Source organism: Natator depressus, chromosome 5 (genome assembly GCF_965152275.1).
Source record: "Natator depressus isolate rNatDep1 chromosome 5, rNatDep2.hap1, whole genome shotgun sequence".
Taxonomy (NCBI): Eukaryota; Metazoa; Chordata; order Testudines; family Cheloniidae; genus Natator; species Natator depressus.
Window position 1 is genome coordinate 126832025 of NC_134238.1, and position 26209 is coordinate 126858233.

Consider the following 26209-nt stretch of genomic DNA (forward strand, 5'->3'; position numbering starts at 1 on the left):
ACATCCTGTTGTAAGATACTTCATATGAAAAACACAACAAATACTGCATCACGAATAGAAATGTTATGAGTGGGTATTTGCAAATCAAATTGGCACATCAGTTGTCTGAAATAGTTTGAAGAGTAATCTACAAGTGAGTCAATGGCTCTATAAAAAGTTAATTTGCCAACAAGGCATTCAGAAGGTTTCAGTTGCTTAGCGCTTGTCTACTCTTGAAATGCTTCAGCAGCACAGCTGCACTACTGTGGCACTCTAGTGAAAATGCTAGTACGTTGAAGGGAGAGCATCTCCCTTCAGCATAGCTAATCCACCTCCACAAGCGGTAGTTATGTTGATGGGAAAAGCATTGTCTACAGCGGAGGTTAGGTCAGTGTAACTGTGTCGCTCACCGGTGTGGATTTTTCACTAAAATTCCCAGAGAATGCATTCTGTATTTGGAAGGTGTGTGAATTTGGAGGGGATACGCTATATTAGTCATGCATAAAAAGGCTGAATTCCAACTTTACATGCAAATTAGTCATCCAATCTATTTCTTGCATTAGTTGGATGTCTGCTGAAACGATCCCCAGTGAGGTAGTTGATGTTGACACTAAAAGGTGGTCATTTTTAGGTTTGCATTCTCAACGCTGAGGCAGAGCAGTTGATCCATATGAATGACCGTTTCAGGCTGTCTGCAGCTCAGGACAAATGACATCACTGGGTTAAACTTGTGTGTTTAAGATATTTGTTCACAAACATGAAGTTTAGAAATGGACTTCAAGTTCTTGCATTGTGGAGCATCTCTTGTGTGGTGATATTCAGTTCACAGATAAACTGTTAAAGGAAAACACATTAATAAACTTAAAATAGCCTACAACATGGTGTTTGATTTGTAAACTAGCAGACTGACTAGTTAACTCTCTCAGAACTTTGTTTTGTACCAAGGTGTTGTTTGCACTAGGGAATTTCATAAAAAGATTCTTACTGGTGCATCTCCACCAGGGGTAGCAGTAGTGGGAGTGCTAGTGTAAACTAAGTTCTGGAGGCTGGTGGTGATTTTTAATCTCACTTTGTCTAACCTCCTGCAAGGGCTTGAAAACACCAGTGTTTGCAAAAGCCTTCTCTATGCTTGTATCACTGTTGCTAACCTAGACCAGAGCACAGATTAAGTTCTTTGAGTTTGGGGAGAACTTGTTATATTCATACAGAATGTTGAATTGCTTTATGTGCAAATCTCAGTGCATTTTTCACTTTGGGGAGGAGGTATTATACTATCTCCATTTTATAATGCATACATGAAAAGAAATTCCGAACAACTTAAAAGAATATTTGCAGTGACTTAGTTTTAAGAAGTAATTGCAGACTTCAGTGTTTAAAAACTTACTTGTATAGTTTGCATGGGGAAGTGTCCTTTACTTGGGATTTCCTGGCTGTTATAATTCTTCATTTGGAAGAATTATGAAATCTAATGAAACTTGGAGAGTAGTTGGGTGGCGAAAACGTTTTGAGGGTCTGTCTTTCCAATACACAGTGAATTTAAGGGACATCACCAGCCCAAAATTTTAGAGAGTGTGTGTGTGTGTGTGTGTGTGTGTGATTTTTTTTTTACACAGATTCTTGAAACTTTAAAATGTTTTCCCATCTTAAAAAGGTGTGAGTAAGCCCATTTCATCTAGTTGGTTTTTAATGGTCTCTTGCAATGTTTGCATTCCAAACTCAGAAAGAGAAAGTGATACTGACTAATAGTCTTTCTTGTTCAAGATTAACAAAAAAGCAAAACCTTTGGTTTTTTAAATGTTTTCGTTTTTAAATCATGTAAAATATTAGCACCGTATGTAAGGGCACAGTTTCACGAGCACAGGTTTTAATCTGACGTGTCAGATTGCTTTGTTCTATAAAAACAATGGTTTTATATGTCGATTAATTGCTAAAGTATGCTGTAAATATGAAATCCAGACAATTTTAGTGAAATAATGTAAAATATTTTTAGATACAACTATCTTTGAATCCCCTGAAAACTTGGTGGTAGCTCATCCATATGTACCTGTTTTAAAAAATTCTTCTTTCCCATTGTGTGAGAGAAGTAGTATGGAAAACAAACTAAACACAGAGTGCTCTCAAATGCGCAGAACAAACAAGCTGGAACATACTTTCTTCAGTTACAGTGATCTTAGGTGATGTAACGAGCACACATTTTTCAGACAGGAGTATCTTTAAGTTTGTGAAGTTCCTTCAGTGTCCTATAGAAGGAAAAGTAGAATCCTCATCAGAAGCAAAGAGTAATTTTAGTTTTCAAAAATGTCTACAGCATTTCTGTTGTGAGACAAAAGTGCTATATTAGCTCTCTGTGTGTGTATATGTATATATGTGTGTGTGTGTGTGTGTGTGTATATATATATATATATATATATATATATATATAAAACCAGTAAGCTACTTTCAGTTTTGTTTTTATAGGGGAATAGTTGGTGTTGGAATGTGTGTGTGGGGGACACAGTGTTAGGTTAAGAGGGGAGGAGGGTTTTAAATGGGAGTGGATGAAGGTTAGAAGCAAAACTGGCAGGGAGCTTGAACTTGGGTTGCTGAAGGAATGTAGTGGTAGAAGAATGGGATACAGAGAGACTTATAACTAGTTTAGCAAATGAGGAAAGTCCAGTTCCAGAGCTGAAGGAGGTCATGGAACTTTAAAGGCTTCTTATAGCTGCTGCTTTTGTTCCCCATATAGAAATGAGAGACAAGGTTGCTGAGTCTGGTGCCCTGGGAAAATGTCTGGTCTGGGACACAGGACTTGCAAGACCCTGTCTTTGTTTCTTTCCCTGGGCTATAGCTGCTTTGGGAGATATTGTGACACTGTGTGTGCGTTGGGTTTGTAATGCACCTTTTTGCCATGGATCACATAAGCTCATCTGTGTCCACATGAAGGGGGTGGGGGAGGTGGGAAGCGGTTTTTCTACCATTTTCTGTTTCTTCAGTTTTTCTGACACCATTTTAGGAGTTTGGCAGGAAAGGGACAGAGTGGCTGGGAAGTGGGGAAGCAGAGGACATGCAGCTGTATGAGATGCAGAACGGGCATCAGTATTACTTGGGATGAAGCAAGGGAAAGCTTGTACTGTGTGGACATCACTGAAATGGTTTAGACTGAGATGGGTCCAGAGCATTGTCCTACACTACAGGGTGGTGGTGGGTGGGAATTGCTGCAGTGGCAGTGGTTCAGAACAGTGTGGATATGAAACGGTATCACAGTTTTTCAAAAAGTGAGAAAGCACGGCTAGGGTAGACACTGAACCATTAGTGCTTTAGTTAGTGCTGCCTTAGTGGTACTCTTCTCCCAGATAGATCTCTTCCTTTATGAATCCCACCTGCACATGAAGAAGATTACCAATATGGCCCCAGCCTCTCACCTAGCAAGGCTAGAGAAAAGGGCAAACTCGAACTCATTGTCTATTTCCAATCCTGTGGGCTCATCCCCAACATATAACCCACCAAGTCTTTCCTTACTAAACTCTCCTTTGCATGCTTGCCCGCACACGGAGACTAGCTTCAGTCTCCTACCTGCTGAGTCTGGGGCAATGGATATAAAATTAAAGCCTGTCCATGGACCCCTCGCTCCCATCGTCTTACTCCCTCAGATATTGACCGCCCCATCTTAATTATTCTCGTTCATCTTTTATTTAGTGGGGAGAAAGCTGTCTGCAAAATGTAAGCCTGTCATATCAGTGCTCCTATTTCCTCCTTCCAACTAAACTCAACCCATAACCTGGTGGTTCTCCAGCTACTCATGTTGTTGCCTCTTTGCTTCCAGGTGCTAAAATACATTGTGAGACAATTTTTCCATCCTTAAGTTTCATTTAGTCCATGACACCTCCTCCTCTTCCAAATGCTTCCTCCCTTTTAATCATGTTTAGAACTTTAGTGGCCGCTACAACCACACACTGTTTATAGAGAGACCTACTGTTCGAAATTGCTGATGAGATAATGGCATCCTTCTCCATTCTTTAATGGGACTTCATGTAGTACCAGTTATAGAATATTGTTGAATAGAGAACTAGTATAAAGAAACCTTTTTGTCCTAGATAACTAAATCATGCTTCTGAATTGAAAAGAGAAAAGCTTACTGTGGTGGGAAAATATACTTACAATTCGTACTGCACATGTCTGTACAAGTTTCTCAGTGTAAGCTTAGTCCACAGCTGCAGCAGATTTTTAAACTCGTTATGAAAATACATTGAAGATGAGACAAAATGATGGCAGTGGTTCAGTCATTGTACCAGACTGTTGGTAGTGATGCTTCCAGATTGAAGATGTCACCAGCCATGCTGTGGCAACTTGACTCTTCTACAGTGTTTGAAGTTTGGGTTTCTCTGCGGTTCAATTCCCAACTCTTGAGTTTTCTGTTTCTAGTGCATGAGGTTTTTTATAACTACAATATTCTTGTAAAGACGTTAGCCCCTAATTTACTCACGTACTTTCAACGCCATTTTAATAATTATCTTTCCCCTGAGACTAATATTGTAATACTGCTGCATAAATTGTGAACCCTTAGTGCATAATTTAAGTCTAATGGGCTGCTTCAGAGAAGGGGCCTTCACAGTATTTGCTTCAATTAAAGTGGAATATTGCGATGTAGAGAGGGGAGTTGTTCCATAGGAACAGCTCTCAAGTGGTCCACAGTACAAATATTTAAGACCCACTGCTTAAGAACCTTGCTAATACTCCGCTCCAGTCACCTACAGCACTCCAAAATGCACTCAAAACTCCCACTGGTATCTACGCTTCTCCATCAAGCTGTAATAGTAACATGAAATCTCACTGTAGTGGATTACCATTTTGTTACGATGAACAGAACATGTAGCAGTTCCATATGAAATGCTAAATTGAAATTGTAAAGTCAGAGATGGCAAAATATAGTGCTCAGTGTTCTGCAACACTTAAATAACTTGAAATTTTGGTTTTTGGAAAACCTCTCTTCCCTTGTTCTAAACCATTGCTTTTCAGGGGAAACTCCAAAAATGCACTTAATTTAAAGCTTGTCATTCAAACCAAGACTTTGTGTTTGAAAGTAATTCTTGCCATACTTCTATAGATGTCACCTTAATTTCCATAAAAAAAAAAAATGAAAATATGCATGCCTTGATCAAAGTAAATGGAACTTAACTTCTAAGGTTCAAGTTCTATTCATATTTATAACTCATGATTTTCAAGCAAGTTCCAACTTATTCAAAATGACTGCTTGTATACCTAGTCTAAATTGTCCTCCTCCGATGCTTTACTCTTGCTTTATGGTTTTTAGCAAATTAATTTCTTTCCAGTGGTGTAAAGGACATGGGGCTGACCTGTAACTTACAAATATTATATCTTGACCAGGTATTATGGTGTTTACTATATGCCTATATTATGCTAATTCACTAGCAGGTTTGTCATAAGACTCAGTGGGGGATGTTGGATCCTGCTATTCACATCTCATGGTAAACTCTTAAAGGGATAAGAGGCATGCAGAGTGTACATTTGGGTAGGGAGCTGAGCCATTGGACCTGGTGTAACCAGGTTCAGCAGATACAGGAGAGAATTAAAGCCTTTGGTTAGTTTTAAAAAGGGAGTCCCTGACAGACAGGGGAGACTGAGGCAGACACTGTTGGGGAGCAGACTAACACCCATATTCCAGAGGTTGGGGTTTGGGGTAAAACAGGACTATAGTAAGATAATCATGACTGATTTATTGTGTTAAAATGCTTAAGCTTTGTTTGATTTGAAAAAACTCTCTGATCACCTGTATTAACCACTGATAACTCCCAAAGGGAAGCACTGAACTCAGTTGTGCCTAGCCCAGGAATGGGAGAATGCCGGGTTTCTCTCCTGAGATAAGTGAAGGTACAGAGCCTAACACCTGAGAGGGGTCAAAAGTGAGGTGTCCTGCAACCATGACAAGTGGGGGTTCCACAGTCATTACGGTGAAACTACAAAATTCTGTGAATCGGAGTCTGTTTTCTGGTAGTGTCAAGCTGACTGGTTGCGTACTCTGGTCATCTCTGACTTCTAGCTACTTTATTCACTATTAACTCATTATGTGACAGTGGATGGAGTTTAGCATGATCTGGCTTTATTTTATTTGAAAACTTAATACAAAGCAGACTTACCCGTGAAGAGTATCCCTGCAGTGTTAGACTTCTGTATTAAAAGCAGCAGAGTTGCAGCAGTTCAGCGAGCATGGGCTCATAAAATGTGTTTGGTTCTAACCCCTTTCAGTTCCTTGAAGCAGCTTGTTGCTTTCTCAGCTGTAGTTTCAGACACATGTTTCTAAGATGAATGCATCCGATGAAGTGAACTGTAGCTCACGAAAGCTTATGCTCAAATAAATTTGTTAGTCTATAAGGTGCCACAAGTACTCCTGATCTTTTTGCGGATACAGACTAACATAGCTGCTATTCCAAAACCTATCTGTAGCGTCTCTTCAAATGCATACAGCTTGGCTGATCTTCAAGAACAGCCTTACGGTTGGCCTTCTACCTGCACTTGTAGTGCCTTTCAGAAAACTAAGTTTGCAGTAGGTTTTTTTTTTTTTTTTAAAAATGTGCTGGGAGTCTGTTCATGTGCTGACTGAAGAACATAAGTCTTTATTCTGAAGAGCAACTCTTCATGCTGTATGTCTCTCGGTATGTTTTTAAAGGGCAATAACAGAGTTCTAATTGTTCACATATGGGCTGACTCAGCTAGTGTAGGTGGTGTCCCCACCTCTCCAAACATGGCATGTTTCAAAGGACTATAATAATTTGGAGCAATTTTAAATATAACGATTAACAAAAATAGTACTTCACATCAGGGGCACCGGGATCGGGGTGGGGTGGGATCAGAGAACCATGGCCCTACCACTTTTCAGCAGGGATCCCACCCATCCCGGCCAGTCTGGCAGCTGTAGCCCAGCCGGGGAGCCCAAGCAGCTGTGGGGTGCTGTGGACCCTCCACTTGCCCTGGGCTAGGACACAAGCTGGGGGCTGCTCTTAACCTTCCACCCCGGGCAGGTAGAGGGGCCATGCATAGCTCCCAGCCTGGTCTGGCTTCCAGCTTGGCCGGGGGCGGGGCCTTCGGCGGGAGATGAGGGATGAGGGCGGAGGGCCCTGTCTCCTTCCCCCTCCCCTCCCCCCTGCTTTTGGGCAGGCTCTGCTGCTGCTGTTTCACATCACTAAACTGGACCAGAAATGTCCAGTAATGGGCTTCACTCCAAGGACAGAATTAATTTATTCTCCTGCATGACTACTGCATGGTTCACCAGTACTGTCATATCTATATAATGCTAGTCCCTACTGTGAGCTCCCCAGAGGTACCCAGGGTTGTGAGGCACCCCCCTACCTCCCCCCCCACATATGCCCTTAGCATGAGGCATTCTTGTCTCTGCCTGCTGTATCTCAGCACCATAGAATCATAGAATATCAGGGTTGGAAGGGAACTCAGGAGGTCATCTAGTCCAACCCCCTGCTCAAAGCAGGACCAATCCCCAATTAAATCATCCCAGCCAGGGCTTTGTCAAGCCTGACCTTAAAAACTTCTAAGGAAGGAGATTCCATCACCTCCCTAAGTAACGCATTCCAGTGTTTCACCACCCTCCTAGTGAAAAAGTTTTTCCTAATATCCAACCTAAATCTCCCACACTGCAACTTGAGACCATTACTCCTTGTTCTGTCATCTGCTACCACTGAGAACAGTCTAGATCCATCCTTTCAGGTAGTTGAAAGCAGCTATCAAATCCCCCCCTTATTCTTCTCTTCCGTAGACTAAACATCCCCAGTTCCCTCAGCCTCTCCTCATAAGTCATGTGTTCCAGGCCCCTAATCATTTTTGTTGCCCTCCGCTGGACTCTTTCCAGTTTTTCCACCTCCTTCTTGTAGTGTGGGGCCCAAAACTGGACACAGTACTCCAGATGAGGCCTCACCAATGTCGAATAGAGGGGAATGATCATGTCCCTCGATCTGCTGGCAGTGCCCCTACTTATACATCCCAAAATGCCATTGGCCTTCTTGGCAACAAGGGCACACTGTTGACTCATATCCAGCTTCTCATCCACTGTGACCCTAGGTCCTTTTCTGCAGAACTGCTGCTGAGCCATTCGGTCCCTAGTCTGTAGCGGTGCATGGGATTCTTCCGTCCTAAGTGCAGGACTCTGCACTTGTCCTTGTTGAACCTCATCAGATTTCTTTTGGCCCAATCCTCCAGTTTGTCTAGGGGCCTCTGTATCCTATCCCTACCCTCCAGCGTATCTACCTCTCCTCCCAGTTTAGTGTCATCTGCAGACTTGCTGAGGGTGCAATCCACACCATCCTCCAGTTCATTTATGAAGATATTGAACAAAACCAGCCCCAGGACCGACCCTTGGGGCACTCCACTTGATACCGGCTGCCAACTAGACATGGAGCCATTGATCGCTACCCGTTGAGCCCGACAATCTAGCTAGCTTTCTATCCACCTTATAGTCCATTCATCCAGCCCATACTTCTTTAACTTGCTGGCAAGAATACTGTGGGAGACCGTGTCAAAAGCTTTGCTAAAGTCAAGAAACAATACATCCACCACTTTCCCCTCATCCACAGAGCCAGTTATCTCATCATAGAAGGCAATTAGATTAGTCAGGCATGACTTGCCCTTTGTGAATCCATGCTGACTGTTCCAGATCACTTTCCTCTCCTATAAGTGCTTCAGAATTGATTCCTTGAGGACCTGCTCCATGATTTTTCCAGGGACTGAGGTGAGGCTGACTGGCCTGTAGTTCCCAGGATCCTCCTTCTTCCTTTTTTTTAAAGATGGGCACTTCATTAGCCTTTTTCCAGTCGTCCGGGACTTCCCCTGATCACCTTGAGTTTTGAAAGATAATGGCCAATGGCTCTGCAATCACATCCGCCAACTCCTTTAGCACTCTCGGATGCAACGCATCTGGCCGCATGGACTTGTGCACGTCCAGCTTTTCTAAATAGTCCCGAACCACTTCTTTCTCCACAGAGGGCTGGTCACCTCCTCCCCATGCTGTGCTGCCCAGTGCAGCAGTCTGGGAGTTGACCTTGTTCGTGAAGAAAGAGGCAAAAAAAGCATTGAGTACTTTAGCTTTTTCCACATCCTCTGTCACTAGGTTGCCTCCCTCATTCAGTAAGGGGCCCACACTTTCCTTGACTTTCTTCTTGTTGCTAACATACCTGAAGAAACCCTTTTTGTTACTCTTAACATCTCTTGCTAGCTGCAACTCCAGGTGTGATTTGGCCTTCCTGATTTCACTCCTGCATGCCCGAGCAATATTTTTATACTCATCCCTGGTCATTTGTCCAATCTTCCACTTCTTGTAAGCTTCTTTTTTGTATGAAACCTTGCAACAGAAGTACTGCCTTCCAGGCCTCTAGCCTGCACCGAGAGGCTTGCAGTCTGTTGGGATCCTGGAGATGGGCGGGCGGAGCCTGTCCACTACTAAAGGACCTCTCCCAGCCTCAGGGGAGGATCCACAAGGTCTGGGATCTCAATTAAGGACAGGGGACAACTGTGCAGGCTGGACAGTCTCTACGTAAAAGAATAAATGAACACAAATCAGATGTCAAGAATTATAAGATTCATAAACCAGTCGGAGAACACTTCAATCTCTCTGGTCACGCGATTACAGACATGAAAGTTGCGAAAAACTTCAGAAACAGACTCGGAGAGACTGCTGAATTGGAATTAATTTGCAAATTGGATACAATTAACTTAGGCTTGAATAGAGACTGGGAGTGGTTGAGTCATTATAAAAAGTAACCTATTTCCCTTTGTTTATTCCTCCCCCCCTCCCCCCCCCACTGTTCCTCAGACGTTCTTGTTAAACCCTGGATTTGTGCTGGAAATGGCCCACCTTGATTATCATACATATTGTAAGGAGAGTGATCACTTTAGATAAGCTATTACCAGCAGGAGAGTGGGGTGGGGGCGAGAGAAAACCGTTTGAAGTGATAAACACCCATTTTTTCATGGTCTGTGTGTATAAAAACATCCTCACTGTATTTTCCACTTTATGCATCCGATGAAGTGAGCTGTAGCTCACGAAAGCTTATGCTCGAATAAATTGGTTAGTCTCTAAGGTGCCACAAGTACTCCTTTTCTTTTTGTGCAGGCTATTGATAGGCACGCACCAACCCCCTGCAACCTGCGAGTGTTCCCTGCAGTGTCCAGCTCCTAACTACCGAACAGGGCTGGCTCTAGGTTTTTTGCTGCCCCAAGCAAAAAAATTTTGTGCTGCCCCCCCACCCGCACCCCCTGCCTCCCTAGCCCTGTTTTTTTTTTTTTTTTTTTTTTTTTTGAAATTACTGATTTTTATCCACTCTGCGGTCAACAGAGACAGATGAATCAACATCCTTTGTCTGGCGAAGGCTTGCTGGTCAGCTCTGCCTTGGACACGCTTTAAACATCTTTTCAGTACATAGACACGCCTCCTTTAATATTATCCATACGCACATCATGCAGTGGTTGTGAGGATGAGTATGACATAAGCCTATATTAGGGATCTCACATGATGTTCTTTATGGATAAATACTATGAAATGGTGCTAGGTGTAGTGAGCTTGTTAGTAGAACCTGGCGTGGATACAAAATTTGTATCCGCAGATTTACAGGGCTCTACTTGTCAGGCCTGTTAGGAGTAGCTGTTACAGAACAGTGAACCCTTTGCCAGCTGGCACCAATTGTGTCTCACCAACTGATCAGCAAAAGCATTGGGCATGCTATTTCTCATGTCTTGTTCCATTACCCATACAGGAAGAGACTAAATGGCCCCAGTTTATACTTCATATCCTCTGCATATGATGGTGGGAACAGGGCTCTTTCCTCCTGCCCACCCGCTAGAATTGTGGGGGCTTATTAAGGATTTAAGTTGTTGTTGGTGGGTTTTGTTTATCACTATAGTGCCTCTGAACCCTACTCATGGAGCCCTCTACGAACACTGTGGGCTCTGTTCAGACGGTACAGAACCTGGAGTTAGAAAGTGAGGCATAAATGGGTAAACAGGAGAACCTGCAGAGAACAAACTTGTCACTTCCTTTGGGTTCTGCTGTCCCCCTTTTCCCCCTTTTGGCATTTAGAGGAAGTAGAGTATTCCTAATATGCTTGAGTCTGAGCTAGTGCTGCATGTTTGTGATTTACTTTCTAACTTGGAATCTATATCCAGTGAAAGACCCAGTACAAGTGCACATAGTGGGGTATGAATAAGCTGCTTTACTGGTAACGCTTATGTCTGTCACCCTTCTTTTATATTCTCAGCTGAGATATCTTCTGTGCCCTACTAGTTAGTCTGTCCCCTCCAGTGTTTCTTGCTCTGTCTGACTTTTTCCCTAGCCCCTCTGCTCATCTTGTTCCTTTCCTTCCACCTCATGCCCCCAGGATTTTGCCTGTGCTTCCCCTGTATATAGTAGTTCCCTAAGGATACCAACAGCAGACGGAGAGTCAAGGAGTTCTTGTAATTTCACTCTCTGTTGTTGGCACTATTGGAAAAACAAGACGAGTGGATCCTCTGTGGGATTCTCTTGCTGGTTAGCTGTGACTGTATGGGAATGTAGTGTTCAAACATAATTCTACAAAAGGGTTCTGAGTACCAGCTCTCTGAAAAGCCTGCTACTGTAGCTGTTTGGATTGCTCATGAAGCAAATTCATCCTCCTGCCTTACTTGGGCAGTGTTCCTCATGCAAAGAGCAGTTGTTCCAGCATGTGTAAGGTGGCTGGGCTGGAGATACTAGCATCTTGTCCCTTTAGTCAAAGGGGATAGCAGGTCAACTCCTCCTTGTCTCTCCTGCACTGCTCTCTTCCTTAGACCTGCTCTGTCCTCCCTTTCTTGTTGCTGAGTTATGAAACATTACAGGCTTATGACATCAGAGTTCTCTTCCTTCTCTTCTGTCTGATATAAAACTCTGAGAATATCATTGTTCAGGGGGACTAGGATAAGATCCCGTTAGAGGTATGATTGGTTTCCCACCACCTTCTCATTTTGTTATCCGCTCTTCCTCAGTTTATTATAATCTCACAGGGCAAATGATTCAACAGTAGAAGAAAAACTGCAGCCAAATAAATAATTGATTTGTAGTTTTGGCTGTCATGCATATCCACAAATGAAAGAAATTGAAATCACTTCCAAAATGGATTAGAACCATACAAATAGTTTGCTATTGGTGTATACTTACAGACAGCTGAACATTGTATTAAATGATCAGAAGTCGCTAATAAATAAGGAAAATAGACTGGCCCATGACTCACTCCTGTGTCACTTCCCATTAACTAGGAGGCTTTGTTTTGTGTTCAGAGCTCTGAACCAATTTCCTAATTAGTTACCGGTAGGCATTGTGAAAAGAAGTTGAGGGTGCATACTATGTTTATCACCAATAACAAATGACAGCTTGGTAACAAACAATCCACCCCTCTTAGTTCATGAAAGCACATAAATGTTTTGCTACTTCAAAAAATCATAATGCTTTTAACAATAGACTGATGGTAGAAAGTCCATCTATGTTTTGAAAATGACTCCACTTTATACACAACTCCAATAATCATAAATGATAACAAAATGTAGCTAAGAAAACCCAAATAAGCAATTTCTCTCTCCTATGTACTTGAAATATCACTGAGATTCCCTTTGAAGCCAGATGGAAGCAGTGCAAAATAAGCACCCAGTCATGAGGTGAATTAGTCAGAATAACCTTGAACATTTATTAAATTTAGCCTTTGCAGGGTTGAAATCTGGGCTTTAAGACCTAAATTGGGGTGTGTCTACACTAGAGCTTATGTTGACATAACTTATGTCGCTAAAGGGTGTGAATAAACCACCCCCTTGAGTGACATAAGTTATGCTAATACAAGCGCCGGTGTGCACAGCACTGTGTAGACAGGAGAAGCTCTCCTGCTGACATCGTGTCTGCCATGCTCAGGGGTGGTTTTATTATGCCGACGGGAAGATCGCTCCTGCTGGCAAAGGACATCTTCACCAGATGCGCTGCACAGTGCTGCTGTACCGGTGCTGCTGCAGTGCTGTACATGTAGATAAGCCCGTAATCAAATGAGAGGTGTGAAAAGTAACAAATATGTAAACTGACAGAATATCTTGACAGGAAAAAATCAGCCAGTGTCGCCTTTTTCTCAAGCTGTGGTGTGGGTATAACAAAGAGAACAGAGAAACTCCCCAGTTTGGGCTTCTTTTTGGTCTTGGTTTCTCTTTGGATATGGAGTCTAAATGCATTCCCTTCACTTCTGTCTCCTAAAGGGGCTACTGTTACAGCTCTTCCACTAAACCCTTCTGCAAGTGGAAAGAGGCTTAGCGGAAGGTGTGTTGAGACCCAGATATTGTCTTTTCTCCCTGTCAGAGGTAAACTTGACCCATGAATGATTCGCTAGGTGAAGAGGGTGGTAAAGACAGAAAAATTTGAACAAAGCCAGTTAAAACTTAAAGTGCAGTGGTTAGGCTGATGGTTCAGAGTTTGTAAGGCATGCCCTCCCATAGTGAAATCAGACTTCCTAGGTGGAGCATGGTGGTGTAAGCAGTGCTGCCTGAAGCAACGGTGGAATAAAGGAAGGCTCTGAGCTCCAAAAGCTGCCATTTCCCTTCTCCGGTCTGTGGAAGGGCTCGGAGACTGCACAAGGTGGGTCTAATACCCAAAGAGGCCAGCAGAGATCGGAGAGCAAAGCAGTGGGGGACCTGCTGTTAGTGAGAAATGGGGAAGGTGAACAGGGGGAGCAGCTGTGAACATGTGTGCTTCAGAAAGTAGGGGAGCAGAGCAGTGAAGAGAAAAGGGTGAAGAAAGAAAAACAGAAAGTCGAACCTGCCAATAGGAGACTAAAGAAAATGAGAAAGACAGATAAAAAGCATGTGATGTGGGAACTACTCCTGAACGTGTACAGGGCAACTTAAATAGGTGTCCAGGCATGGAGCCCTCCAAAAAAGGAGTGAGGATTAGGGATTGGCTAGCATCCTGAGAGAGCTATTGTGTTAGGCCATTAATTACACTAGTAAAGAGCCAAAATGTTCTCAAAAGAAGATACACACATTTGTAGGCATGAAATCATTTTAAGTTCACTTCAGTGAATGTCATTAGCCACTTCACTTTTTGGGTACTTTCTTTGGGGAGCTCTGTCCCACAGACTGCAACACCTTTAGCTCTTTGAATGTTGGGAGGTGTTCTTTTTGTGTCCAGGCCATAAATGAACCACCAAAAAAACCCTGACCAGAATGGACAGCATGTCAAGGATGCTTTTTCTCTGACCTCTGTAGTATGGCTGCAGGCCCACCGATATTTTACCATATGGGAGGGGCCTGCTAACACAAGGGGCAATTGTAGAGGGCTAATGCATCAGCCTTAATCCATCCCTCTGAATCTTAGCAGAAGTCCATTCCAACTTTCCAATGCATTTATGGTATTCTTAATGCTGCTGATTAGGAATCGAAAAGTAATCGAATACACTCACTGTATTTAGAGACACTTCTAATATTAACTGATTTTTTTCTATTTATAGTTGTTAAAATAAAGCTAAATAATCAATTTACCTGGTAGAGACATTAATGAAATGTATAATTGACTTTTCTTAATCTGATAGGTGGGTTTGCTTTTGTATATGAAGCTCAAGATCTTGGCAGTGGCAAAGATTATGCTTTAAAGGTAATGTGTGTTTAAATCACTTTAAAGATTGAAATGTGTCTCTTGACTCAGTGCATTAGCATGATGGTCACTGTTGTATGTGTGTGCATACAAAACAAAAAAGTCAGAGCTGAAGGATTTTCTCCATTGCTTACTGTACCAGTCCAGGTTCACATACACACTGTCCATTTACACAATAGAGGAAACAGAAAATACTTCACTTTGTCAAAGCCAACACATACAAGGTGATGGGTAATAACTAGCATGTCAGGGGGCAGTACTAACTCGTTTGTTTCGGGGAATAAAGATGTATCTCCAAGGATGTATTTTTGTCTTGCCTAGGGAAGAACAGAAAGTCCCGCCGTTCACTGAGCTGGTCCATTGTTATGGACATACATGTATTGGTGGTCCGATAGGGTCTACAGGATACTAGTACTGTATATAAATATAAGATTAAATCATGACTGAAGTGTGTTTACCAGACATGTCTGGGGAGTGGGTAAACCAATTTCTCAAAGACAAACAAGCTGACACGTCTAGCCAGGTGTCATCAAAGTTGATGGGCCATCACCTATCAAGTGGCCATTCTTTGGCAAGGAACGGCAGCAGGAACAAACAGATCTTCATCCGAGGGCAGGTCTACACTAGAAGCGCTGCATCAGCACAGTTGCACCACTGTAGCACGTCTGGTGAAGATGCTCTATGCCAACGGGAGAGCGCTTTTCCATCAGCATAATTACTCCACCTCTGCAAGAGGCAGAAGCTATATCAGCAGGAGAGTGTCTTCCGCCAACATAGTGTTGGTCTGGACAGTGCTTAGATCATGGTAACTTGCATCTCTCGGGCGGGCCGGCCGGTCTTTTTCATACGCCTGAGTGACGTAAGTTAGATTGACTTAAGTGGTAGTGTAGACCAGCCCTTAGCAGACAACAGCATGAAACCTCTTTCACCATGAGACTGCATGACTCCAACCTCACAGCAGGACTGAACTTTTTCTAGGAGTAACCCTCAGGAAAATGCATTTCAGAAGGGGGAACTGGACAGTCCAAGTGAGTGGCAAGAACACGCAAGTTCTCTCTCCCTATTGATTTTTCTGTTTCACCTAAGACGAGAGTGGCACTGTTGTCAGAAAACCCCAACCACTACGTAGGTGCCAAAAGTTACAGCTACCCAAATCTCCAGTCTCTCTCCTCCCTCTGCCACTAGAATGGAGTTGCATTTCTTGATGCATAAATCAATAGCAAATTGGAAGTGTGGGGGACAGTATGTTTAATATTCACATAAATAAAACAAGGAAGATTGGTAGTGATGGTCATATTTAATTCCATTAAAAATTCCCTTGAATCTGCTGCACAAGTTTGTTTGCTGTAGCAAAACATCCCAGAAGTCCAGAAGACTGCAGAACTAACTTCCAGTGGGCTCCATAATGCATGGGGTTTGAGCGTGGGGAATTGCTATGTGCAGTAGTGCAAGCATGATTCTAGAGGCTGCGCTCCCAGAGAGAGAGAATATAGATAAGTGGCTCTCAACCAGGGATACGCAGAGGTCTTCCAGGGTACATCAACTCACCTAGATCAGTGTTTCTCAGCCTGGGGGTTGTGAGCCCCAGAGGGGCAATGGGATGGATTTAGGGAGGTCGCAAGTGCAGGGTCGGTGTTAGAAGGTGGCAAGCAGGGTAATTGCCTGGGGGACCCGTGAAGCTATGTTACATGCCTCATCCCTGGGTGGTGGGGCTTGAGTGTCAGACTCCGGAAATGTTGAAAACCACTGATGTAGATGAACTAGGTGACTAGAAACTTGGTTATTGTTGTGGTGACATGTCCAAATGGGATCAAGCCAGCTTTGACTCTTGCTCCCTGATCTTGAGAGTTGACTGTTTTGTTAGCTCTAATTTTTCCCATATATGTGTTTTTATAAGTTTACAGTTCTTCAAAATTTTATACCCCTTTTCAATATTCTTTTTTCCGATACAGAGGTTATTGTCTAATGAAGAGGAGAAGAACAGAGCCATCATTCAAGAAGTTTGTTTCATGGTATCCTCTTTGGGTCAAAATTCAATATTTAGAATGAAGAAATGAACATCCTGAAGACATAGAAAGCTTCTGTTCTTCATGATCCATATCGACACTGAAAGTATTTCTAAAGTATTTCTCCAGTGAAGAAAATCTCTGAAACCCTTGGCTTGGTACAGACCAGTGAGTTACAGGATAAAAGGCTTTCAATCACATCAGTCCCCTGAGTTATTTGGCTCCTTTTTTTGTCGTCTGTTCAAATGTTTAGCTAACATTTTAGTGTCATCCATAAAGTTGAACTCTGGAAAACTGATGCCAAAGTAACTGTACATCATAAAGAGTTATGGGTATCAAACTTCTTTTTAAATAAATTTATTGCACCTGCTATTTACTCCTTCCTTCAGTGACCAATCATAGGCTAGAGGTCACTAATTGCCAAGCCATAATTTGTGAACTCAAAGGATGTTTCCACAGTACTAAAGTAAACAGCTGTAATGTGATGCATGGAATGGGAGATAGTGGTTTGGTCTGTCATAACTTTGGAGGGGAAATTCAGAAAATGTGTCATTTCCCAGTTGGATAAAGGCTTGTTTAAACTTTCTACTCCCCTTGTTGAGTTGAACAACTCTTCTTCTCTTTCCCTGTTGTTGTATGGATATTGGTCTCAAAGGCCTGAAGAGTTACAGGTTTTATAAACTCGCTCCCTGTATAACATTAAACAGTGATAGATAGGTTTGGGGTTGGTTATTTTTAAATAAAGCCCTTGATTATTTGGGAAACACCTCAAAGCATTCATTTAATTTGAAAGTGTATTGGTTAAATACAAGAAAACAAGAAATTTAAAACAAATATTTATTTTTAAACTGTGGTTGAGTGGTTATGAAAAACAGACTTAGTTAGACCTTATCAAAGTCTCTCTCCTTTTGCTGTCAAACTATTAGTCTTTTATTTTCAGAACAGTCTTTCTTTGATGAAAAGGCAAAGGTTAATTTTACTCTCTCCTGATGTGAAGGGCACCTGCTTATCCTGTTCTTAACAAACAGGCAGACTAAAGGTGGAGGGAGAGACTGGATAGAAAAGATGGGTGAAATATGGCTTTGCTTGATATTTTTGGAACACTGGATCTCTGGTTAGTTACGAGTGGTTGCTTTGGCTGCCTATTCAACCAAGACACCTGCTGCTTTGACCCTGGTTAGTTACGATCTGGTCAGGGCTGTCATTTGGTTGGATCCTTTCTCTTTAGATAAGGCAGGCTTGGATGACTACAGTATAGTTGACTTCAGGATTCAATGAAACACCAGGAGTGAGAGAGGGGAGGAAGAAAGAAACCGTGGGGCAGAAGGGAATACAGTACAGGATTTTGCATGTCTTTGTGGTGCTGTGTGACGATGTGACGCAGCAGGGAGGGGGGAGTGTTGACCTGGGAATGTGCCCTGGGGGTGGGAGACCTGAGAGCCTGTTACCTGAGCCAGGAGGGGGAGGGGGAGGTAACACCTCTGCCCAGGAATGTGGACGGAGGCTGCAGCAGGGAACCTGCTGGGTGGGTTTAGTTTCAGTTTGGGGCTGGGTGGAGGAACACAGGGAACCCCAGGGCTGGGGTCTAAGCTCCCTGCTCCCCCAGAAGGACTTGACTGAGGGGTCCTGGGTGTACCCACAAGCTCTGTGTTGGACTGTGTTCCTGTTGTCCAATAAACCTTCTGTTTTACTGGCTGGCTGAGAGTCTCAGTGAATCCCAGGAAGAGGGGTGCAGGGCCTGGACTCCCCCACACTCCGTGACATGCTGGTAATTAGATTTCCCCACTGGCGGGCTCAGGACTGGCTGTCATGATGATGCAATGACTTTCAGCACTCACAGGTGAAAACAAAGTTCCTTAAACAAGAGCAAGGCCAGCCGGCCTTCCCTTCAGGAATAAAGTCCCTTAGATGAGTTGCGGTGCTGGCAGGTTGGAGGATGAGCTGGGATGCAAGGTGGGACAGGAGATAAGAGGGAGAGGTGAACTGAACTGATCTTTCCCCTACCTCGCACATGTCTCTTTTTAAGAAACCCCCAAAGAGGAAAAAGTGGGCAGCATAGTTCATCCCCCTCATTATTTTGTTCACTAATTAGGCCTAATATCAGGCACACCATTTTTTTATCTGTTATCTTCTGGTTCCACATCTTTTTTAACCAGCATAATTTCAACAGTCCTTGGATTATATCAGCATGGCCTTTTTGGTTTAGACTAATCCAGTTTCTTTGTCTGGTTCTCATTCACTTGTTACAACATTCAACTTTGTAAGCAATTTTGACCAATTTTCATGGTTATTGTAACATCTTGTGAACTTTCACATACCTTTTACATTTGAGTTCACAAGAGGGGCATGCTTTGTAGGCCCGAGAGTCACAACACTACTCACAGCCCTTGGCCAATACCCGTTTTTAAGCACTTGGCTTCACGCGTTCATGGCTCAATATACCTGTGGACCACAATTTTAGACCAGTTTTCAGAGTAGCAGCCGTGTTAGTCTGTATTCGCAAAAAGAAAAGGAGTACTTGTGGCGCCTTAGAGACTAACAAATTTATTTGAGTATAAGCTTTCGTGAGCTACAGCTCCGATGAAGTGAGCTGTAGCTCACGAAAGCTTATGCTCAAATAAATTTGTTAGTCTTAAAGGTGCCACAAGTACTCCTTTTCGCGAATTTTAGACCAGGGTCCCACTGTTCTAGTTTCTGTATAAACAGATACATTGTAAGCTCCTCAGCCAGTGACTAAAGTCACTTAGGTTTACTTCTCTCTCTTCCTCCCCACACCGGAATTAGGAGCCTGAATCCTCTTTTTGATTGAAAGTGACATTTTAAAAAGTATTTTATAGTATAAAGTTCTTGATTTTCCTTTTTTTTTTTTATAATCTTGCTTATAACGAAGCTTCTTGGCTCTGATTTTTGTGAGACTTTTTTCTACCTAGTTGAAGGAAAACCATAACAGACAGAGCACCCCGGGCTAGTGTATAGACCTGCGCGGAGGGCACAGTGGTCCTGCCTTGGTCACACAGCCAGAATGTCAGCAGATATCCGTGATTAAGTCTAGTTGCTGGAGATGTCTTTTACAAATACCTATATTGTTGCATTGCAATCATTGTCAAGAGAGACCAAGCTGTATCTAGATCAGAATCTGCATCTTCCAGAGCCATATTAACAGGTATTGACTTTTTTACTCTTGGTGACTTTGCCTTTAGTTCTCATTCTGTTCAAATGAGACACTGGTTAAGTTTTTCTGTTGTGTATATTAAACACACCCAATTAGACGTGTATGTGAGCTGGTTGTGCTTGATAGTATGAAGAAAATCTCTGACACGCTTAAAGTTTTTCCTTGAACAAATCCCCAGAAAAAGCTTTCAGGTCATCCTAATATTGTCCAGTTCTGCTCTGCTGCATCAATAGGAAAAGAAGAATCTGATACTGGGCAGGGCGAGTTTCTTCTGCTCACCGAGCTTTGTAAAGGTAAAACCTATTTTTGTTCCTGAGTGGTGTGGCTTGTTTTAGGAACAGAGTACATTCTTCCTAATGAATACGTAGATCTTGAACTGGAAAAGTGCACAGTTTTACTACATGGAGAACAGCTAAACCTTATCTAGCAAGACAGCAATTTACCTGCTGTAAACTGACCTATTTTTCATCTTTATGGGCCATTCTGAAAAGGAGCAAGGTGATCAGTTTTTACTGTCCCCTTCATAATCTACAGTACTTCTCATAAATTCCCTCTAACTCTTCTCCTTTCAAGGTTAAACAAGCCAATGTTTGCAGTCTCTAATTGTCTGTAAATCCCACCACACCTTTAACTACCATGGTTTAGACTAATTACTTGAAGCATTCAGACTTCCATTAGTTGCTTGTGTAGGAGCAGCACTTCCTGGCTAAGGGTGTTGTCCATTTTTTCTCAGCTGGAAGGGTGGTTTCTGACTCATGACCTGGCAGGAGTAGATAGGATGGAAAAGAGTATACTGCATCTGTGATGAAGAGTGTCAGCTGGTATAGTGAAAGGCCCCTTTAAAATGATTCATGGCTAGTTTAGTCATCGATTCCTTGTTGTAAACCCTATGTTGTTCCCTGGTAGCTGATATTGGGCAATAAAATGTCCAGTGGGAATTGCTGGCATAGTCTGATGAAATGAAGGGCCAGTATTTACATCCAAATGGGATGGAAGCTCTGAATGCTTTAAAACTATGGATCATTTGAAGTAAGAGTACTTCAATCTGTCCAAAACTTAAAGCATTTGTATACTAACATGAATTGGTTCTATCTCCTGTAGGGCAACTGGTGGAATTCTTAAAGAAAGTTGAATCCAAAGGGCCTCTCTCATGTGATACAGTCTTGAAGATATTTTATCAGACCTGCAGAGCAGTGCAACATATGCATAAACAGAAACCACCTATTATTCATAGAGATTTAAAGGTACAGTATAGAATTTAAGTGACTGCAACATTTGAACGAAGTGTAAAAGCAGACTTCCAGGTTGGACTACAAAGTTGATGCTGTAGAACTAATGAAATTGAGACACTTGAATATGCAGCATTTCAAATGATGGTATGAGTATATATCCATCTTGTTGGGATTGCTGACTGGGAATGAAGGACACCACTACATGGCTTAGTGTTTAGACCGCATCCTTTACCTATATTTTTGGTGTTGGAAATACTTGTTGAATATCCTGTTAATTAAATTTTGGAGCTCAAACTGAAACCATGTAGTCTGTTTCCCACTCTTACTTTAATCTGAACAATAGTTCCTATTTGCTGGTAAGTATGCTCGTGACTGGAAGCCACACACATTTTGGTAGTAAGAATTTTTTAATAGCAGAAACACAAAGCTGTGAAAGGAAGAGGAGCATGTCGTCAGTGTGCTACTGAAATGCTGCTTCTCTCTTGAACCTAGCAACCAGCTGCAGGGAGTGTGTCGTATTAGGATGGCTGGCATTTCAAAAGGCACTAAAATCTACCTTGTGTTGTTGTACTTTGTTTTGGAGCACATTGACTTTTGAACTAAAATTAATCAAGGGGGCCACTTATTTCCTGATTGGTTATTTTAAGACCTTTCATCCTTTCAGTCCTTTACAAATGGTATGGAAGGTCTCGAGTTCTGAAGTAAAACTGTGGCCAGTGCCATCCTGCTGGGAGGCACTATGCAGTTGCCAAGGGTTAGCATTTTGTAAAACTTGAAATTTTTCCTGAGACACTAGTTCAAGGGCAGCACCTTGAACGGTGGGGTTCCTGATAGACAATTTTACAGAGTTAAATAAATATTACATTATTGATTTCTTCTGTTACTATTCCAGTGCCTATTAAGAAAACCTGTCCCTGGCAGAAACTCAAAGTGATGGGGGGCAGGGGGAAGCAGAAAGCTGGTTTCATACTACAGTAGCTGCACAGGGAGAGGGCTTTTACAAGAAAATACAGGGCAAGATCTTGATCTTTGTGCTGCAACAGACAGTGGCCTCGCTAAAATGATCTAGGGAGGTGTATTTGCACTGCCGTTCCCAGAAAACTGAGTTTAGGTAGATGGAGGAGAAAACTTACGTCAAATGGTCTCTATGCATCTTTTAAGCTAAAATGTTTTTGCTTTAATAACTATTTACAAATATAAATACCTTATCTTTTTTTGGCCCTAAAGTGAGTGATCTGGTATTGACTGTGTGGGAAAACGGGTTGTTGGGCTCAGTATCAAAGCTTTTGTAACTTTTGAAATTCTTAAAGATTTTAGGAGCTCTGAAATTCTCTGATATAATGCACCTTCAAATGGGTTGAGATTCATGCAGTGCTCTCCGCTGCAGACTTCCCGTTACTTCATTCCTTTGTTTGTTGGTGTGGCATGCGCTCTATCATTAGCCATTGTCAAAAGGATTCAGGGGAAAGCAAATGTTAATGTGATTTACATGCATACAGCATTGTACAAACTGGTGCTACTTTTTAAAATGTTTAAATTCCACATTAATTATAGGGCATTTTGAAAATAGTCCCGTGGCTCTCATACTTGAAACTGTCTGAATTAGTTTGTCCCCTTGAGTACTTGCCACGTGAAACAAAACAAGTCATTTTGTAGCATAGGGTAGACATTTTCTTCATAATTAAATTTGGATTTTTAAAGTTCCCTGTGGGCTGGTTTTGGAAGAGACAGGTAGAGACCCCCTTAAAATATGAACACTCTACTGACATTCTTAGAAAGGTAGTGACCACTGTTTCTAAAAGTTGGGCCCAAGTAAGCATGCACATTCTACTCTGTGCCTTTGATATTAGTGTGTGCTGATTGTATTTGGTTGTTGCTTTGCCCACTATGCCAGACCTAGTGCATAAAGGAGCACACTAAAGAGTGGACTAACAGAATAGAAACCACTAAATGGAAGAGTCTGTTATCAGGGAGGGTCAAGGGATTGCAGCCTCAAGATACAATGTGCAAGATATTCCCTGCTCTGCGGCTATCGCAACCTAAGGCTAACGGAGAAGATGAGATACAGTGGGAGACCTATTGAAAACAGTTTAATTTTTTGAAGAAACATTTAATTTATATTTTCACTTGCGGGCCTCACAATCAGCACAGAATCATCCCCCCTACGCCCCCTCAGCTATTAACTGGTGCTCCTGATAAGGTTTTAAACTACTCATTAATCTTGCAGGGCAATTTGTGAAAGACTCCTTGCATGTCTTTTCAAAGTTAAAGCATTGGAAAATGTCATGCAAAACTAACATATGGAGGGACATGGATTAAATAAACTACAAGGTCTTTTGAGTTGAATTTGTTAGAAATAAAGATGTACTATTCCACAAAATAGTTCATGTCATTCAGGGCAAGCTGTATAGTGGCTAGAGAAAGGGGGAGAGCTGGAATTCCTGGGCTTACTACCTGTTTTGCCTACGGGTTGGACCTTAAGCCTGTCACTTACTCTTATAGAGTCTTAAGTGTCCCCTTGAACATAGGATACCATGTGCAGTAAAATACTAAGTATTGATTCATTTTATTTAATGAATATGTGTACACTTCCTGGGTATGATTTAAAAGTGTGCATGAGCTACAGCCTTCATAAATGTGTGTAACTCTTTCAATTTGTTAACTTACCTCCATCTGCAGGTGGAGAACATGCTGATTAGTAACCAAGGGACAATTAAGCTGTGTGACTTTGGCAGTGCTACAACTATAGCACATTATCCTGATTACAGTTGGTCTGCACAAAAGAGAGCAATAGTTGAAGAGGAGGTGAGAAGCTTGACATTGCAGTTAATTATAAGATATTAAATTCTTTCTATTAGTGCTGCTCTGTTCGCCTTAACCCCCAAGTTTACTTCATTTATGACTGTTCTAAGACAAATTGAAGCCCTTTCAGTTGTGAAATGGATTACAAGGCCTTATTTTTCGAGTCAGCTGCTGCTACATCGTTCAAATGCTGTCTGCCATAACAACAAAACAGCTTGTGTTTTTAAACTATGTTCCTGAGCACCTATCCTGATCAATGCCCATGGAGTGCCTACTACTCTCTGATGTGGAGAAATAAAATGTAAACCCAAATTGAAACTTGACACAGTTGGTAGTGTAGCTTTTAATGACCTTTTTAATAAAAAGGGAGAGGAGTGAGGAATTGACTGCTATTTTCTGTTAGTATGTGAATTTTCACCCTCTGCAGAAAAGTAAAAAGTCATTTGTTCCCCAGTGACTCTGATCAAATCTAAGCAGACATGGCTTCTAAAACTGAATTGGGTGGCATGTGATGAAGCAGTTGGTCTGTTTGACAGATCTTGGACTAGACAGTATTGCTGTACTCTTAGGACAGCTGTAACAATGTTGGCATGTTCCCCCTTTCTTTCAAAATGCAACTTGTCCATAGATCTGGCTAAGTACTAGTAATGCTGACAAATCTTAATGTAGCGCGTAAAGATGGATTTACTTGAAGTGATTTCTCAAACCCTTCTAAATCTGTGGAGAAGGTCAATAATGAGACTCAAACTAAATCCATGAACTTGTCAATGAGTGTGCAGACTCTCACAGCATCAACTTCTTTTTTTGGGAGGTCCTGAGTACTAGCCTGCTTGCTTCTGGTCCCCTTCTCCTTTTTGGAACCTGAACTCATGGAGAATTGTCTGCTGGCTCTCTAGGAAGGGAAGAGAAGATGGTGCCATGCAGTTGGCGAACTTCTCACATAGGACGGAGGAAAAAAGGCACAAAGTAGGGTCCTTCCTCCAGATGCATCCTAAGGGCATGAGATAACTGTTCCTTGTTTCTCAGTGTCACTCTCCCTTGTTGAGAGCATGTAGTCTGGTTTTGCTTGCTGTGTGTGGCTTGAAGGGACTACTACAGCAGGTACTTTTTTAATTACAGTTAAAATGTCATTCCTATAGGCTTCACATAGAGATACTTCCCTCATAACTGTATTTTGATACTGAACCAAGGACTTGCACCTTGAGTAATGTGCCCCAAACTAGCTTTTGAAGTCAGAATGCCCTTTTTACTTTTTAGCAGAACATTTTTGGAACACTGTTCCCTGAGGCTGTACATAAAGCATTGTTCAGGTCTCTGCTTCATGAACTTTTACTTTTGTTTCTGCAGATTACAAGAAACACAACACCAATGTATAGGACTCCAGAAATGATAGACTTGTATTCAAACTTTCCAATCGGTGAAAAACAGGATATATGGGTAGGAACTTCTGTTTCTCTTTGTTTGTAATGATGCCTGTTAGATATCATAGTTAAATAGTTCCTGTATTTCATCATATTTGTGATGTTTAAACTAATTGCACATTCACTGCTATTGGAATATAAGATGCAGTCTGAATTGATTGCATTGTTTGATATTAAAACAAAACTTCAGCCATCTGTATCTGATACATTTCAGGCAAAATAAGCTTAATTGGTATGAATTTTAAATCTTAATTTGGGCTGACCTGAGGCATAGACCTCGGGAACTTTGTCCCAGCTCCTTCAATGCCTTGAATGAATGTTGCAACAACTTTGCTTTTTCTCTGGAGGTCAGGACAGGGCTCTCTTGGAGTCCATGATCACTATGTGATTAGACAGAGGTTGCCAAGACACACAACTCTGACTTTGCTCATTCGCAAATCCTAGTCTCAGGGTAGTGAAGAGTATGAAATGCAGGAACAACCTAAACATTAGTACTTCTAAACTCTTGTTTGTGTAGAAATCACGTATGTTTCTGTTGCAACTAAGTGGGATGGCAAAAGGCAGTGGCAAATGAGTAACCTTCACTGAAAGGATTGTGGTTGCATTTGAAGAGAAGTATTTAAACTCCCAGTGCATCTTCAGTTAACAGTGTCAGTGATGAGTCCTTTTGCATTCTTTTTGGTGATGTTACACATTAGTATTTTTCAGAGTATTGGATATTTTTATGAATGCACATACTTAACTTCTAAATATTGTACCAGTGTTGGTAAACAAATCTGTATGACTTTTTAAACATATATTTTAATATCAAAGCAGAATAGACACTTGAACATTAACATCTGTGATGGCTGTTCAGAGCTATTGGAATCTCAGCTACTGTCTAAACCTTTTAAACAATACATTTTTAAAACTAATTTGAGCTTTTTGTGTTCTGCCTCTGTAGTTGTCAATCTTCATATTGAATT

General features: G+C 41.9%; 1 protein-coding gene across 2 annotated transcripts in view; it reads left to right on the top strand.

The window, feature by feature from the left end:
- GAK (cyclin G associated kinase) overlaps positions 1 to 26209 on the top strand; it is a 136620-nt gene that overhangs the window by 12698 nt on the left and 97713 nt on the right. The window contains exons 2-7 of one of the 2 annotated variants that reach the window (XM_074953611.1): positions 14550 to 14611; positions 16564 to 16623; positions 19968 to 20082; positions 20891 to 21033; positions 23701 to 23826; positions 25171 to 25260. In XM_074953611.1, the coding sequence (XP_074809712.1) occupies positions 14550 to 14611; positions 16564 to 16623; positions 19968 to 20082; positions 20891 to 21033; positions 23701 to 23826; positions 25171 to 25260 (596 nt within the window). The remainder of the gene's footprint in view (positions 1 to 14549; positions 14612 to 16563; positions 16624 to 19967; positions 20083 to 20890; positions 21034 to 23700; positions 23827 to 25170; positions 25261 to 26209) is intronic. The other variant, XM_074953612.1, reaches the window with a different exon arrangement.